This window comes from Cebidichthys violaceus, unplaced genomic scaffold, assembly GCF_023349555.1.
Source record: "Cebidichthys violaceus isolate CVI_PGR_0920_01 unplaced genomic scaffold, fCebVio1.0.p SCAF_33, whole genome shotgun sequence".
NCBI classification, from domain to species: Eukaryota; Metazoa; Chordata; class Actinopteri; order Perciformes; family Stichaeidae; genus Cebidichthys; species Cebidichthys violaceus.
In genome coordinates, this window is record NW_027176517.1 from 2968696 (window position 1) to 2982570 (window position 13875).

Here is a 13875-nt window from a genome sequence, read left to right on the forward strand (position 1 = left end):
TTACGTGTAGGTGTCGCTCTGGATGTCGATGAGGTCGTAAGCCATGGCCTGGTAGGTCAGCTCGTGCAGGATGGGGCTGACGGGGTCAAAGCCTCGCTCCACTATCAGCAGCTGGGCCTGAGTCTTTCCCTTGTGATAAGAGGGGGAATACACAGATGAAGATAAAAAGACAAAAAGGAGGGAATCTTTCTTTTCTGTTACAAGCTGTCAGTGGAAAAGAATAGGACATTTCCAGGTTCCTGTTCGCTCCCTGGGCTAAGACCTTGTTTATTCTGTCAACACTCTGTTCAGAAGGCGTCTCACCTTTTTCGTGCCGCTGTCATCCAGCTTGTAGTGTTTGGCCAGTTTGTTGTCCACCAGCTCTGCAAGGGTCTTGGCGTTCTCCATGTTGCTGTCTCTAGTTATGATACAAAACCATTTCCATGAGTTATCACAGTCAAGTTAATACACACCACGGTGGAACTAATACCAATACTTGACAGAGGATATCGTACTGGTTTTGACCATTTGTAGAATACGTGTTTTGTTGCCCATTTTTATTTTTGCATTTCTTTTTTTGGTTTGATATGGTCCGACAGTTTCTTTTGTAGACTGTGTGTGTGTGTGTGTGTGTGTGTGTGTGTGTATACAGGTATATTGTATGAAAAATCAAACTACTTCATGTGAGATGATAAAAGCCACACAGTGCTCTTGATTCATCTACTTTTAAAGTTTAGGTTGTTCTAAGCTACAGCAGAGTGAGGCGACGTGTGTAACTGTATCTAAGCGTCATTTACTTTCTGCCACAGTAAAGAAACACATTGTACGTCTCGGTTCCATCGTTTCTTGTAAAAGGTCTCAGTCTGCTTAGGGGCATGAGGTGTGTCGAATGCTGAGACACCAAATCTTCTCTGGCTCACTTCTTGTATCGAACCCCCGGGTACTCGTCCAACGTGGCACACAGCGTGACGAGCTGGTCTGCGAGTGTCTCCAGTGTCTTCTGTTTGTCCTGACTGTTGGGACTGTAGATGCTTTGGAAAGCCCCCGGATTGTTACACGTGAACACCTGAAAAGCATTCAACACACCAGAGTAAAGTTAAGTCTCCAATCACTCTTTTGACTCCAGAACCAAAGGTGCAGAATTAATGAATATTAATAATTAATAATAACTACAGAGAACATCCAGTTACAGTTCCAAAGCCACTGGGATAACACAAAGTTTGTAAAGTCATTACATCATGGCTTAAAGCAGCCAACACCCATCAGAGTCACTCGAAACACCGAAAATCTCTTCCTCCCAGTAGCAACATAACACTGAACACACACTTCATCTTCCCTACAGTCTGAAAAGAGGAAATGAAGCGTTACAAAAGAACCTAAAAAGAGCACAATCTGCAACCACTCACTTGTGCCTCCTGTGGCATGAAGGACATGTTTATTTCCTTACAGACTCGTATGTACGCTGCACAGGACCGCTTCATGTTGTTAAAAAGCTCATCGGGACAGTCTGCGGGACCAACAAGCTTTAGTTTGTATCTTAACAGAAAAGTCAGTGAAACAACACTTTGATCATGTTGGAGGATATTGTTTGTCAGTATTTTGCTTTAGCAGTGATTCAAGTTACTTACAGTCAGTGAAATAAACATATGCTGCTTTATATTTAGGTTTGGGCTTGAAGTCAGCAATAAAGGCATCCACACACTAGAAAAGAAAATGTAAGATATCACAACATAGTTCAGCAGAAAAAAGACATTATCAGAATGAAAACTTGAATCTGAATGCAACATCACAACAGGCTGTGAGGGCAAACCTTAGCCGTTGGTGACATGAAGTAGATGGCCTTCATTTCTAGAACAGGCTCTCTGTTCTTGTACAGGTCCTCCACGACTAAAGAAACAACATGCATGTGTTAACGGAGGAGCTACAGCATGCATACTGCAGTTTGTTCCGTCTTTTACCAGTATTGTATTGCTGTAAAGGAAACCTACTGGTTATTTTTTCTGACATCAGATCTGACATTTTGCAGCATGATGAGAGGAGTTTGGTGGTGAAGGGGTCCAGAATCAATATCTGTGAAGATAAATAGGTGGCGGGAAGTCAAATTATGTATCGCACTGTAATATGCTGCTAGAAAGAACAACTATGTTTTGAGTCGCAGTGCAAGAGTGTTATCAATCACATACAAGTTGTATCTGTAATGTGGAGTTGTCCTACCTTCCATACTTCTGATTTCCTGCAATCTGTAATAATTGTATCTTTTATTCCTGTAAGAGACACAGAAGATGACTCATTAATAAACCTCATGAAGAACACAAGTGGAACCAGAAACAAACAGCTGTTCATGACTGTTAGAGCTGCAGCTCGAGTCTGGTGCTGACAGAATATCGAGAGGTTATAATTTAAACTATTACTGTTACTATAAATAATGAATGGAAACAAGACGACTAATCACTTCAGAAGATTTCATGAATGGAAGTAAATATTCTGTTAGACTTACATGATACGCCAAACATATTAGGGATAGATGTGTTTGACAAAGCAACTCCCTGGTTTATAAGATAAAGTGTCTGTCTCTTCATCTACTTACATCCTATAAGGTCCACCTGAGTGAAGCTGAAAACTACCCGGTAACACATCCGTACCTTCATAACAGCTCTAATGTTCGTATCGTTAAATTCTTCGTGGTACAGGTTGGTGGTTGATATTAAACTGGATCGTTATATCCTTCGTGGTACAGGTTGGTGGTTTATATTAGACTGGATCGTTATATCCTTCTTGGTACAGGTTGGCGGTTTATATTAAACTGGATCGTTAAATTCTTCGTGGTACAGGTTGGTGGTTTATATTAAACTGGATCGTTAAATCCTTCGTGGTTCAGGATGGTGGTTTATATTAAACTGGACCATTGGGTGTAACGTTATGGTTTCACATTTTAGAAAACTTCTGTCAGTTCACGACAAACTTAATTTACTTGTTGCGTTAAGGTTAACGTTAACTTTAAGTAAACGTTAAGGTTAAGGTTCTGATGTGAGGCGGGGCTCTAGACAGAGTGACCTCACTGACTAACTTAACGTTACTCTCAACAGAAGCGAGACAAAGAGTCCATCAGCTAACGTGAAGTCATGACAAACAACTTCACCAAATGCACAAACCAAACCACGGTCTGTTATTATCAGCCTCCATTATCGACTCTTCACCCAATTCACGCTTGTACACTTCCGTTGCGTTAAACAGCAGCGTGAAAAGTTAACTGTCACTCCAAGATGCAAAGTCTCAAACACTTGAAGAAGCTGTTAATAAAGCACCACGTATTCAGAAGCCCGTTACGTTATGGAAGCGACGTGTTACCCTGTGTCACATGTTCAATAAACACTCTCCCGTCGGCAGAACTTACTTTTCCACACGATTCGTTTCAGCCCGTGATCTGAACCCGTTGCCATCTTGTTTTTTGTATTTTTTTTACTCCTCCGCGCCTCTTCCTGTCCCGTGTCTTCACGCTCTGACGTCACATGCGTCATCAAGTGTGCGACGTGGGGCTGCTGTAGTTCTTAACACAAGGGGAAAGTTTCTGACTTCTATTTCAGCCCTGAACCGTGACACGTTCCTAAACGTAGACTAGTAGGTTCGTTTCCTAAACCTTCAGACATTCAAGACAAACTTCTCCTATGTGCTAGTTTATATTATTATGATTATTAATTATTATTATGACCCTTTCTGTATTCATATTAGTGATGCATTTATCTGTACTTTAGCTGCTATAGGCGGAGCAAATTGTAATTACTTTAGATACTGCTGGGTAGCTAAACCTATTTAAAATCATGTATTAGTTCATTTATTTTTGTATTAATAATTAAAATCTGCAATATAACTATTCAAAAATGTAAATACTTGCTTTAAATCTAAATAATATGATATAGTGAAAATCTTGACTTGTTAGGTCAGAATTAGGAGTTGAAGCTACAACATACTAAGTCGTAAATATGACATAGCCTACAAAGTCAAAGTCTCTGACATTAAAATTCAGAGTTATGAGATACTAAGTCATAATCTGTGAGTAGTAAAGTCAAAAGTATGGGTAGACGTCGTAATATTGAGATAAATTAATTAAAACATGAGTTAATGAGTCAAACTTCTGACTTTACTTATTCAGTCAGAATTGTGAGGTTTTGACTTTGACTTACTACCTCATAATGTTGAGTATCTATATTCCAGACATTTCATTGTTTGTTTTTTCAGTGTTGTTTCCTGGCAGAAATGTATTATTCATTTCAGACCTCAGTGTGAAAGGGAAATATTTGTTGCCTTAAGCCAGGGGAATCCAAGTCCTTTGTCAGACCCCATACCGTGCTACATGGTGGTGTCTTGACTACATCGTTGAATATAGAATATCTTGCCTATAGCGAAAAAGGTGTTTCGTTCTCAAGCTAGCTAATCAGCACCTGCCCCAAGGTGCATCTCGCTGCTTCACAATGACTGGATGCTTGCCTCCAGTGGGAGGGACCAGGTGGAGGTATTTCAACCGACACAGACACCAGATATGTTTAAGAAAAGGTAAAACAGTTAGGAGTGAAGCATTTTTACAAATCTAACAGACGTGAAGAATGGGTGCTATGAAGTGGCTGGTGATTTTTGTCTTGCTGGGCATCTGCTCAAAGGTACAGTAATGGAATAAAACCTGTTATAATAATATATATCTTAGTTCAAATTGAGGCACAAACATTTCGTTGTGAGAGCACAATGCAATGCAACATTAGAAGTGGTTAACTTGTTGGTAGTAACTTGAATTTCATGTAATTACATAAAAGTATTGCTAACACTATTTTCTCATCTATATTTGCAGGCTGCAGCCCAAGGTACTAGATGCTCTCTTTTACCTTAACTCCACTGTAGATGTTTATTTCATTGTCACATATGATAATAACAAGGCAAACCCTTGATTATATCATACATCAAAACAAATCCATGTCTCAGGATAAACAAATGCTATATTGATCTCCACTTCTGCCATCTCTCTCATCAGATATCCAAGTATCCGTGTTCTCAGTAACAACCAAGTCCGCGATTCTCAGATGGACCAGGGTCACCGGAGCCAGCTCATACAAGATCACCGCCACCCCCAAAAGCCCACCAAGCATCCACGTTGTTTTTGCCACGTTTGGTCCAAACACGGTGCTTGGCTCTGTCAACTCTCTGTCCCCAAACACCGTGTACACATTCACAGTTGAAGCGCTGGATAATTCCCAAGTAACACTGAGCTCTGCAGCTGTTGAGTCATCCACAGGTGAGGTACACTTGCGTCAATACCTGTCATGTTTAAGCACTATATAACCCTGTGTTTTATTCAGTGCTTCATTGTTGAGTATATTTCCATTTAAAAAACATTTTTACGACATTTTCTGGTGTTGCATGTGTTTGACTTGGTCTAAAAGTGCTTTTAAGAATTTGTATAATTACTAACATTACAATGTAAATTTAAACACCTGAATGTTACTTTGATGATGGGCAGCTGATGACGTACACCGACCACAGAAGAGTCACTATTAGTTCAGTGACAGTATGAGAGGACATCTTTTTATTGATACATTCAGTGTGTGGATTTCTCAAACATACTCAGGGAGAAGAGACAAAATAAAATGTTTCCCGTTACTAATCCCTGACATTTGTAGGTAAGAGGTAGATTCCACAGCCAATTATTGCTGAGAAGGAGGAGGACATCCCTCGCATCTTGCTACCAACATTTTCCTTGAAGTTACATTTCTACCGTATGTGTCCTCTTCTCGGATGCCTTCTCTGACTGTGACTATTTCAGCCCCTGGGATGATGGATCCCATCCAGACAGTGAAGACGATCGATAGCGGGACCTTGATGGCGTCGTTCAACGCGGAGACCGGAGCGACTCATTACATCATACGAATCGAGGATGCCAATGGCTTCTTCAGAGAAGACACAGTGTCCTCCACCACCGCTGAGATTAAGTCCCTCACACCATACACAGAGTACATGCTCAGCATCATGGCTGCCAACAGTGGAGGCCGGAGCCAGCCGTCTCTTCCTCAGACTGCAAAGACAGGTATACTTTATATATTCGTGTGCATACTGTTAGATGTACTACATCCAAATCTGGGAAACAAAACCTCATAAATTCTGAATATACAGTGGCAAAATAACTAAGGGCTGGTTTATGTGAAATGAGCCGTATGTTCACGGAGAAGCAATGTGTACTGTTCTCATCGATCCCCATGCCCTTCAGAAGTCACTGGATCTGCCTCATTGTCCCATAGCAAAGCCACTATACAGTAAGCCCACTGTGAGTCAACATCACTGTTTGTATTTCTTACCCAATAAATCCATCAGCGCCCCTCAGGGCCTCTCCTGTATCGGTGGTAACTATACCTGACCCCTTTATGCCAAACACAATGGGTTGACCTCTTCCTGAGAGGGGGGGGGGGGGGGGGGGGGGGGGTCACATGCTACAAGCAGTCTCACCATGTTTTGTCATCATGCATCTCTGATTTCATTGTATTGTACTTCTGTAGGCTACTTAATATGTCAGACTCAAATTAGCGTTGACATACATGAATGTATTCATATATCCTTAAATATATAAAAATCTAAAAACAGGCTTCTTTAGTGTTTGAAACAAAAAACATGAAGAAATGGCCTAAAAAGTTTATCACATCTAAACTTAAGTTCCCACATCTGAGGTGAATTGCTCACCTTGCCATAAAATAACATGAGGACTGTGATTTTTTATACAGTCGGTGCCAAAAGAGCATTGATGGACTCATAGTTTTGTGGCAGCTAATGCTGTAGGTCAACATGTGACATTACTGGTGCTGTCTGTGACTACTGAACTTAACTTCAAAGTAAGAAAAAAAAAAGAAAAAGACTTAAAAGTCCATGAAAACTTGGCTTCAAAAACAGAAATAATATAATACTAATGCCTAAATACAACTTCTCATCAATGTCAAACTTGTTTCTCCTCCACAGTTTTGCCTCCTCCTCAGCTCTCTGCCTCATCTCCCAGTAATGACAGCATCATCGTGTCCTGGGCTCCTGTTGCTCACGCTGTCCAGTACACCCTGTCTATATACGAGTTTGGCTCAAACACCAGCATGAAGCACAACACCTCCAACACCAATCTGACCGTCTCGGGCCTGGATGCTGGCTCCCTCTACGTCATTGAGGGTTTCCCCTGGGACCTCGAGGGCCGAGAGGGAGAGGGTCTGTCCATCAACCAGACAACAAGTAAGGAGGCGCTGAGTCACTTCTCTGTGTGTTTTTGTACTCTGTTCACCAGATCACATTCAACAGGAGAGAGGCACACGCTAGCTCCAGTGGTCCATGTGCCTTTAATAAATAATACGTGAGAAATATAACATGAAAAGAAAAAACAAATAATTAGGAATACAATTTTACACAAACTCTCATTTGTATGATATTTGGTTTTCAACAGTGTGAAGTGAAGTGTACAAACACATGTTACCACAATCAAATTGTAACTTATCCGATAGAACAGCAGCAACATTTAACTTCTGCACAGTCCCACATCTAGAAGTCATGAATACAAAGAGACCAAAACTCTTACCTCACTGAATATTATGAAGCATCATTGTGAAACCATTTGCAAAGGAGCATTCATTTATTTCCCCTATTTCAACCTCATAATCGGATTTGGAAATTTCCATCTTTGGCGCCTCCTAGTGGTAGAATTCAAACATACAAATCCGGACAAAAAGCATGAATTGGCTTAAAGCAACACTTGGGTTGCTCCAGTTTTTCCCGGATCTGTCTAATTTCTCTGTGAAGACTTTTGAATGCTCTATTAATAATATATATAGAGATATAGAGATACATTCTAAACATGAGGTCTTAAAGTTAAAGAAAATAAATATCAGCAGTAAAATGCACCACAAGAATAAAGACGTGTAATAAGTAAGTAATTGAAAGAATTAAATAAGAAAGTAAATATTACTCTACTATTGTGTCCAGCTTATGTAAGTCTGTATCTGCTCATGTTTTTGACTGGTCTCGTGTGTGTTTTAACAGGACCCCCATCACCATACCGGGCCAATGTCTCTATGGTGAAGAGTAACGGTGTGGCCGGACTCTCTGTGTCCTGGGAACCCGATCAGGAGGTCTATGGATCCATTCAATACCACGTGATGAGTGACCAGAACCTCACCTGTAACTCCACATCCAGCTCCTGCACCCTGCAGCCAGTGGGCTGTGGAGAGGTACACACCATCCAGGTCACCGCCTCCAACGAGGCGGGGCCCAGCCAGCCATCCAGCGCCGCGGTGTTCATCACCTGTGAGTAGAGATTTCTTTTGGATCAGAGCCACACAGTTATAATGGCTCATGTTGTTTGTTTTATTTAGTTACATATAGATTTTGACATTGATTTGATTTTAACTCTACACAGACATCAGTAGGATCACAATGGGTTGTAATAGGCCATTATGGACTATCAATGAGCTAGCCTTATTCATGGCGATTTTATTCAAGGATTCACTGTATTTACGCATTATGATGATGTACTTTGATTTGTGAGGTATTTCATTTACTAGATTGGTCAGGAAAATCCCCATCAGTTGTTTTTCTGTATGAATTACCATATATTTTATCATGAATAAAATTGTATCGTCATCTACAATTTTAGCCATATCGCCCACACCTAATACAAAAACTCAAATTCAGCATTTGTTACATAATTGGTATATCACAAGAACAGCTATAGTTTATGCAAAAATATGAGGGTTTGAGAGTTTTTAGAGTAGTGGTGTTAATCCACACCACACGGGTTAAAATGACCCTGTGTGGTGTTTGACCACTAAAGATGAATTCATGTTTTGACCAGTCGGTTAACTGGTTTGGTTAAGTGAAACTCCAGATGTTTAGGTTGTGTTATAACTGTAAGGTAATAAATCGCTGATAAAATGCTGGTTAATTTTTACATCAATTTAATAGATTAAACTAACAATAACTACAATGAAATGATACAGATACTTTGAACATAGGTTACAATAGTTATTATCACAATTCATTAAAACGTTTTTCAATTTGAAATCATTCGTTTGTGATTACTGGTGAGAAATGCACACCATAAGACCACCTACACTACAGCCATTATGCCACTCTGAAACCACTGTCAGTATTTGGGTGTGACCTGATGTCCTGTTCTGTCAGTCCCTTGCCCACCGGAGTCTTTGGCTCTTGTGGAGTCAACTGAAGGAAACTGCACGCTGACTTGGGACACGGTGCCTCATGCCGACAGCTACCAGGCCTTTATCAAGAGTGGTGACGGTCCCGAGGAGACCTGCAACACCACCAGCAACAACTGCACCTACCACTGCAAGTGTGGCTACACATACCTGATGTCTGTGTTTGCATTCAACCAGGCTGGCAGCAGTCCCCAAGGACCGATTCTCAACTATACCACCTGTAAGTAACATGTCCCCTCAGGTTTTAAGATTTTGAGTCCTTATGAGACTGGTTTTCTTCCTGGTCATGATCATGATGTCTGTATGTCTCTTAGCTCGTGTATCACCTGTGTCTTTCAGTGCCCTGTTGTCCAGAGGGTGTGTCAGTCTCCACGGTGAGCACTGACACTCTGGAGATCACGTGGACGGCCTCGCAGGGGGCACAGCTGTACGAGACTCGAGCTGCAGACGGTTCAGAGGTTATCCTGTGTAACGACACGGCGCCGGTGTGCGCCCTCTCTGACCTCAGCTGCGACAGTCCCTACAGCGTGCTGGTGACACCCTGCAATGAAATCAGTGGATGCAACCGTGCATGCAAAGCTCACACCAAAAACACAGGTATAGAACTTCTGTTCTTAAACCGTATATGTATCCAGAAAATATCCAGACTGAGCCTGACTGAACAATTAACAATAAATATTTTCAAAAAGCTGCATTTTTTACATTTTATGTATAAAAACCTCAGTGGATAGAGACATACACTCACTGCCCACTTTATTAGGTACACACATCTACAATCTAATGCAATCCAATACAACAGCTGTGCCATAAATTCTACTTTTACCGAGCTTAGAAATGTTCAGTCAGAAAGGTGATAATTGTTTTGGGAAATAGAACTCATGGCGTAGCTGACGTAGTGCATTACATTAGATCGTACAGGTGTGCTTGATAAAATGACCAGTGAGTGTGTGATGTGTAAACTTTGTTTTAATGGCTATGTGACTGATATATTCTCAGCTTAATAATTGAGCTGCACAGCCATAGTCATTATTTTCACCTCTATTGGTCAAACATTTAGGACCCTCAAAGGTCTGAACAAACTCAATAAAGTCAACTCTTAATTCCTTCTTTCGTCCCCTTCAGCTCCCTGCATGCCGATGAATCTGATGCTGAATCTGAAAAACTCCTCTTGCGTCAGCGTCAGCTGGACGGCAAACAACAGAGCTGCTACTTACACTGTGAGCGCGCCGGGAGATGACGGTGAACACACCTGCACCACCAGCGGGAACAGCTGCGACATCGCGGACCTTCCCTGCGGCTCCATGTACGAGGTCAGCGTCACAGCAACCGGCCCCTTCGGCCAGAGTTTACCCAGCTACTCTGACTCTCTGGAAACAGGTGAGTCAAAGGGTTAGATTGATCCATAGAATAGAAAAAGTACAGACTGGCATCAGGTTGAAGGGAAAATCTAAAAAGGGTGACTGTGGGTAAGTGGAGATCAGGGTCGTCCTTCAATCCATCGGCGGTTTGATCCCCGGATCCGCTAGTCGCTTGTCAATGTGTCCTTAAGCAAGACACTTGCTTCCGTAGCTGTGATAGGCAGGTGTCACTTAGCTCCTGCCATCAGTGTGTGAACGGGTGGATGATGACAAGGAGTGTGAAAGTGCTTTGAGTAGAAAAGCGCGATACAAGTACAGTCCATCTACCATGTAAAGAAGCATGTTTGTGGCGTGTGTTACCACGAGCCTCAGAACAGCTTCAGTGCTCCCTGGTTTAGGTTTTATAAGTCTGTGTCGCTCCACCACTGACAGCGGTGTCAGTTATTCACTTATAAAAGCATCTTTGGTCCAAAATCTAGGCAAAAGGGATATTCAGATCTTTTACGTAGGTAAAAGTAGCAACACAAAGATGTAAGAAAACCTCACAATTTTACACTTTTACACTTACGAATTTAAGTCCTGCATTAAAAACCTTACTGAAGTAAAAAATGGTATCATCAGCTAAATGAATATAAAGACAGATTTCAAGAAGGATGTCTATACTGAATAAACTATAGCCTAATTTTATTATTTTTGGCACATCAATAATTTGTTAATTGCAACATCTTGATTTAAATTAATTAAAAGGGCTCTTCAGTGATTTAGTATTGCACTTCCACAAAGTTGGGGGACTTGAGAGAGACAAGAAGCAGATACATGGATTTCCTCACTTTTAGCCCTAACTATGAGTTAAGCTCCAAAAGCTCTATATATGCTATAAATAGAGATATATTTAATCATTAGATTGATGCAGGTACAGGGTTAAAATACTATTTTATTCATATATTCTAACAACTTCCAGCCTAGGCCCTGTATAAACCGAATACAGATTTGAAAACAGATATTTTTGTGACGTAAACAGATACAGATGGTAACTTTGTGCTCCACCCCCAACATCCTCATATTTCATCTTCTTTCCCAGAACCCTGTTGCCCAGTCAATCTAACAGTCGATCAGGTAACGCAGGCAGTGACCAACGTCTCGTGGTCTCAGGCCAAAGGAGCACATTCCTTCATCACTTCTCTGACATCAACGCGGGGTCACGCCCGCTGCCACACCCAGGACTCCCACTGCCTCATGGGATGCATCACCTGCGGGACCAACTACACCGTCACCATGGAGGCGTTCAGCCACAGCGGGCGCAGTTCCAACTGCTCCTATCAGGGCTTCTCGTCCAGTGAGATGTTCTCTACCATTCATCTTACATTTATGTAGAATACACAGACAGTCATGTTACTGTCTATGTGTCACACATTAAACATCCACCAACATCCAGACGGTAACCTTTGAGATAGTACATCTACACCTCCCACATCTCTCTCTCTCTCTCTTCCTCTCTCTCTCTCTCTCTCTCTCTCTCTCTCTCTCTCTCTCTTCCTCTCTCTCTCTCTCTCTCTCTCTGGTAGGTGCCTGCTGTCCGTCAGGCGTCAGGCTCTACAGGACGGCCAGTGACTCTCTACGGGTTTACTGGCGCAGCGCTGGCAGCAGCCACAGCTACATCACAGATATGGTGGGCAGCACCAACAACTACACCTGCACTGCCTCTCCTGGGGAGAGCAGCTGTGATGTTGGCAACGTCCAGTGTGGGGACGTCTATAATGTAGTGGTGGCTCCGCTCACACCAGAGGGCAGCAAAGTCCTGTTCTGCCCCCAGAGACTGTACTCAGGTATGACGTCTCACAGTAATGTTTAAAGTGTATGATGTCAGATGTTTCTGTTCACACTGATTTCTATAATGCAAATGTACATTATGCACACACAGTTAGTTTGTTAATTATATATTTCTGTAAAGGAATTATATCAGCTTTATTTGGGATTGGAACATAGCACAAACACACATTTAGATGATTAGCAACTACAGGATGAAAAAGGTTTGATGATTACATTTTTACTGAATTTCACCTTTTTTTGTCTCTGTTCTCAGTCACTTGCTCAGGGAGCAACGTTGGTACAGGTGAGATCTGCATTCATATTTAGAAGGCTATTGTTTTAAGTCAAATTCACTGAAACCACACAAACAATTTTCAGCATTTATTGGAAAAAAACCTTCGATAAAACATTTTAATGTATGATTTTTCTAATGACATTTCAACCTGTTCTTCTGCAGTGATTTACAGAGGGAAGAGAAGTGCGGACTAGGATATGGTAAGTAAATAAATATAAATATAAATATATATATATATATATATATATATATATATATATTTATTATTTATTTATAATGGATTTAGCTGCTTTTGTGAAGCCAATGAGACTAAACTTCCCACCTTGTGGTCATGGTTTTATTCACTTTTTACTCTTATACTAACAATATTTGAAAAGCTCAAAGATGACCTTTTATGAAAACACAAATATTAAAGCAACACAGGTACGATATAAAATATGAAAAGAAAGGTCCACTTAGAACTCCAATGTGCATTAATTTCCAAGACATAATAATTATATCTATTACATAAGTTCAGTTATATTAATGTCTTCCTCTGCTCATCACAATTAAACATTACTTGCATTTTAAACTGATTGCATCAAACTTTCTACACTAACTTGACGCTTTACTGTTATGTCAAATATTAAACTGAATGTGACTGAATCTCTTCTCCACAGATGCACACTTCCATTTTTTTCATCCTCCTCTTCCTCCTGCATCATCCCTGCCCCACTGGAATAAATCCATGCTCGTAGTAGAAGAGTTAACCAGGAATAAGCACGCTTGTCTGTTGGCCACGACACAGCCTCGTGTTATCACATACATGACGAATAAAGAGAAATAAGAGTTTGAGATATTGCACAGTGTTGTAAACCTGCCTTCATGTATCACGGCCAAACAAAACAATCACTGCATCCTCAACGATCACAATCAAGCACTTGAATATGAACAATAATGCATTTTGTGTGTGCTGGTCAAAATATGGATCATGAGACAAAATCATAGCATGATGTTACATGATTTGTAATTCACAAACAACTAAAACTAAATTCATATGTTGTACGGATGATTGTAAATTTATTTTATTTTTATTATCCCTGAGCTATTGCCTTAAAAAACTCCAAATAAATTATCTAATTGACACAAAATAATCAATAAGCAAAACAGTAACAGTGCCCCAACTGACATTTTAAACAATTTGCCCCTTCATTTTTAAGAATTGTTAATT

General features: G+C 40.8%; 2 protein-coding genes across 2 annotated transcripts in view; one reads left to right on the top strand and one right to left on the bottom strand.

Annotated features, from left to right (window-relative positions):
• Positions 1-3453, bottom strand: part of stxbp3 (syntaxin binding protein 3) — a 9006-nt gene extending 5553 nt beyond the window's left edge. The window contains exons 1-9 of the mRNA XM_068725056.1: positions 3374-3453; positions 2194-2243; positions 1968-2049; positions 1790-1866; positions 1608-1680; positions 1386-1486; positions 900-1045; positions 304-397; positions 5-129 (exon numbers count right to left, since the gene is read on the bottom strand). Coding sequence (XP_068581157.1) covers positions 5-129; positions 304-397; positions 900-1045; positions 1386-1486; positions 1608-1680; positions 1790-1866; positions 1968-2049; positions 2194-2243; positions 3374-3419 — 794 coding nt within the window. The 5' untranslated portion in view covers positions 3420-3453. The remainder of the gene's footprint in view (positions 1-4; positions 130-303; positions 398-899; positions 1046-1385; positions 1487-1607; positions 1681-1789; positions 1867-1967; positions 2050-2193; positions 2244-3373) is intronic.
• Positions 3454-4580: 1127 nt separating this feature from the next.
• LOC137883547 (fibronectin type III domain-containing protein 7-like) lies at positions 4581-13635 on the top strand. Its single transcript, XM_068725077.1, has 14 exons — positions 4581-4634; positions 4820-4832; positions 5000-5260; positions 5789-6049; positions 6970-7227; positions 8029-8292; positions 9169-9423; positions 9543-9800; positions 10326-10580; positions 11643-11897; positions 12127-12387; positions 12645-12674; positions 12828-12865; positions 13325-13635. The coding sequence occupies exons 1-13, from the start codon at positions 4581-4583 to the stop codon at positions 12857-12859; spliced, it is 2457 nt and encodes an 818-aa protein (XP_068581178.1). The 3' UTR covers positions 12860-12865; positions 13325-13635.
• The last annotated feature ends 240 nt before the right edge of the window (positions 13636-13875 follow it).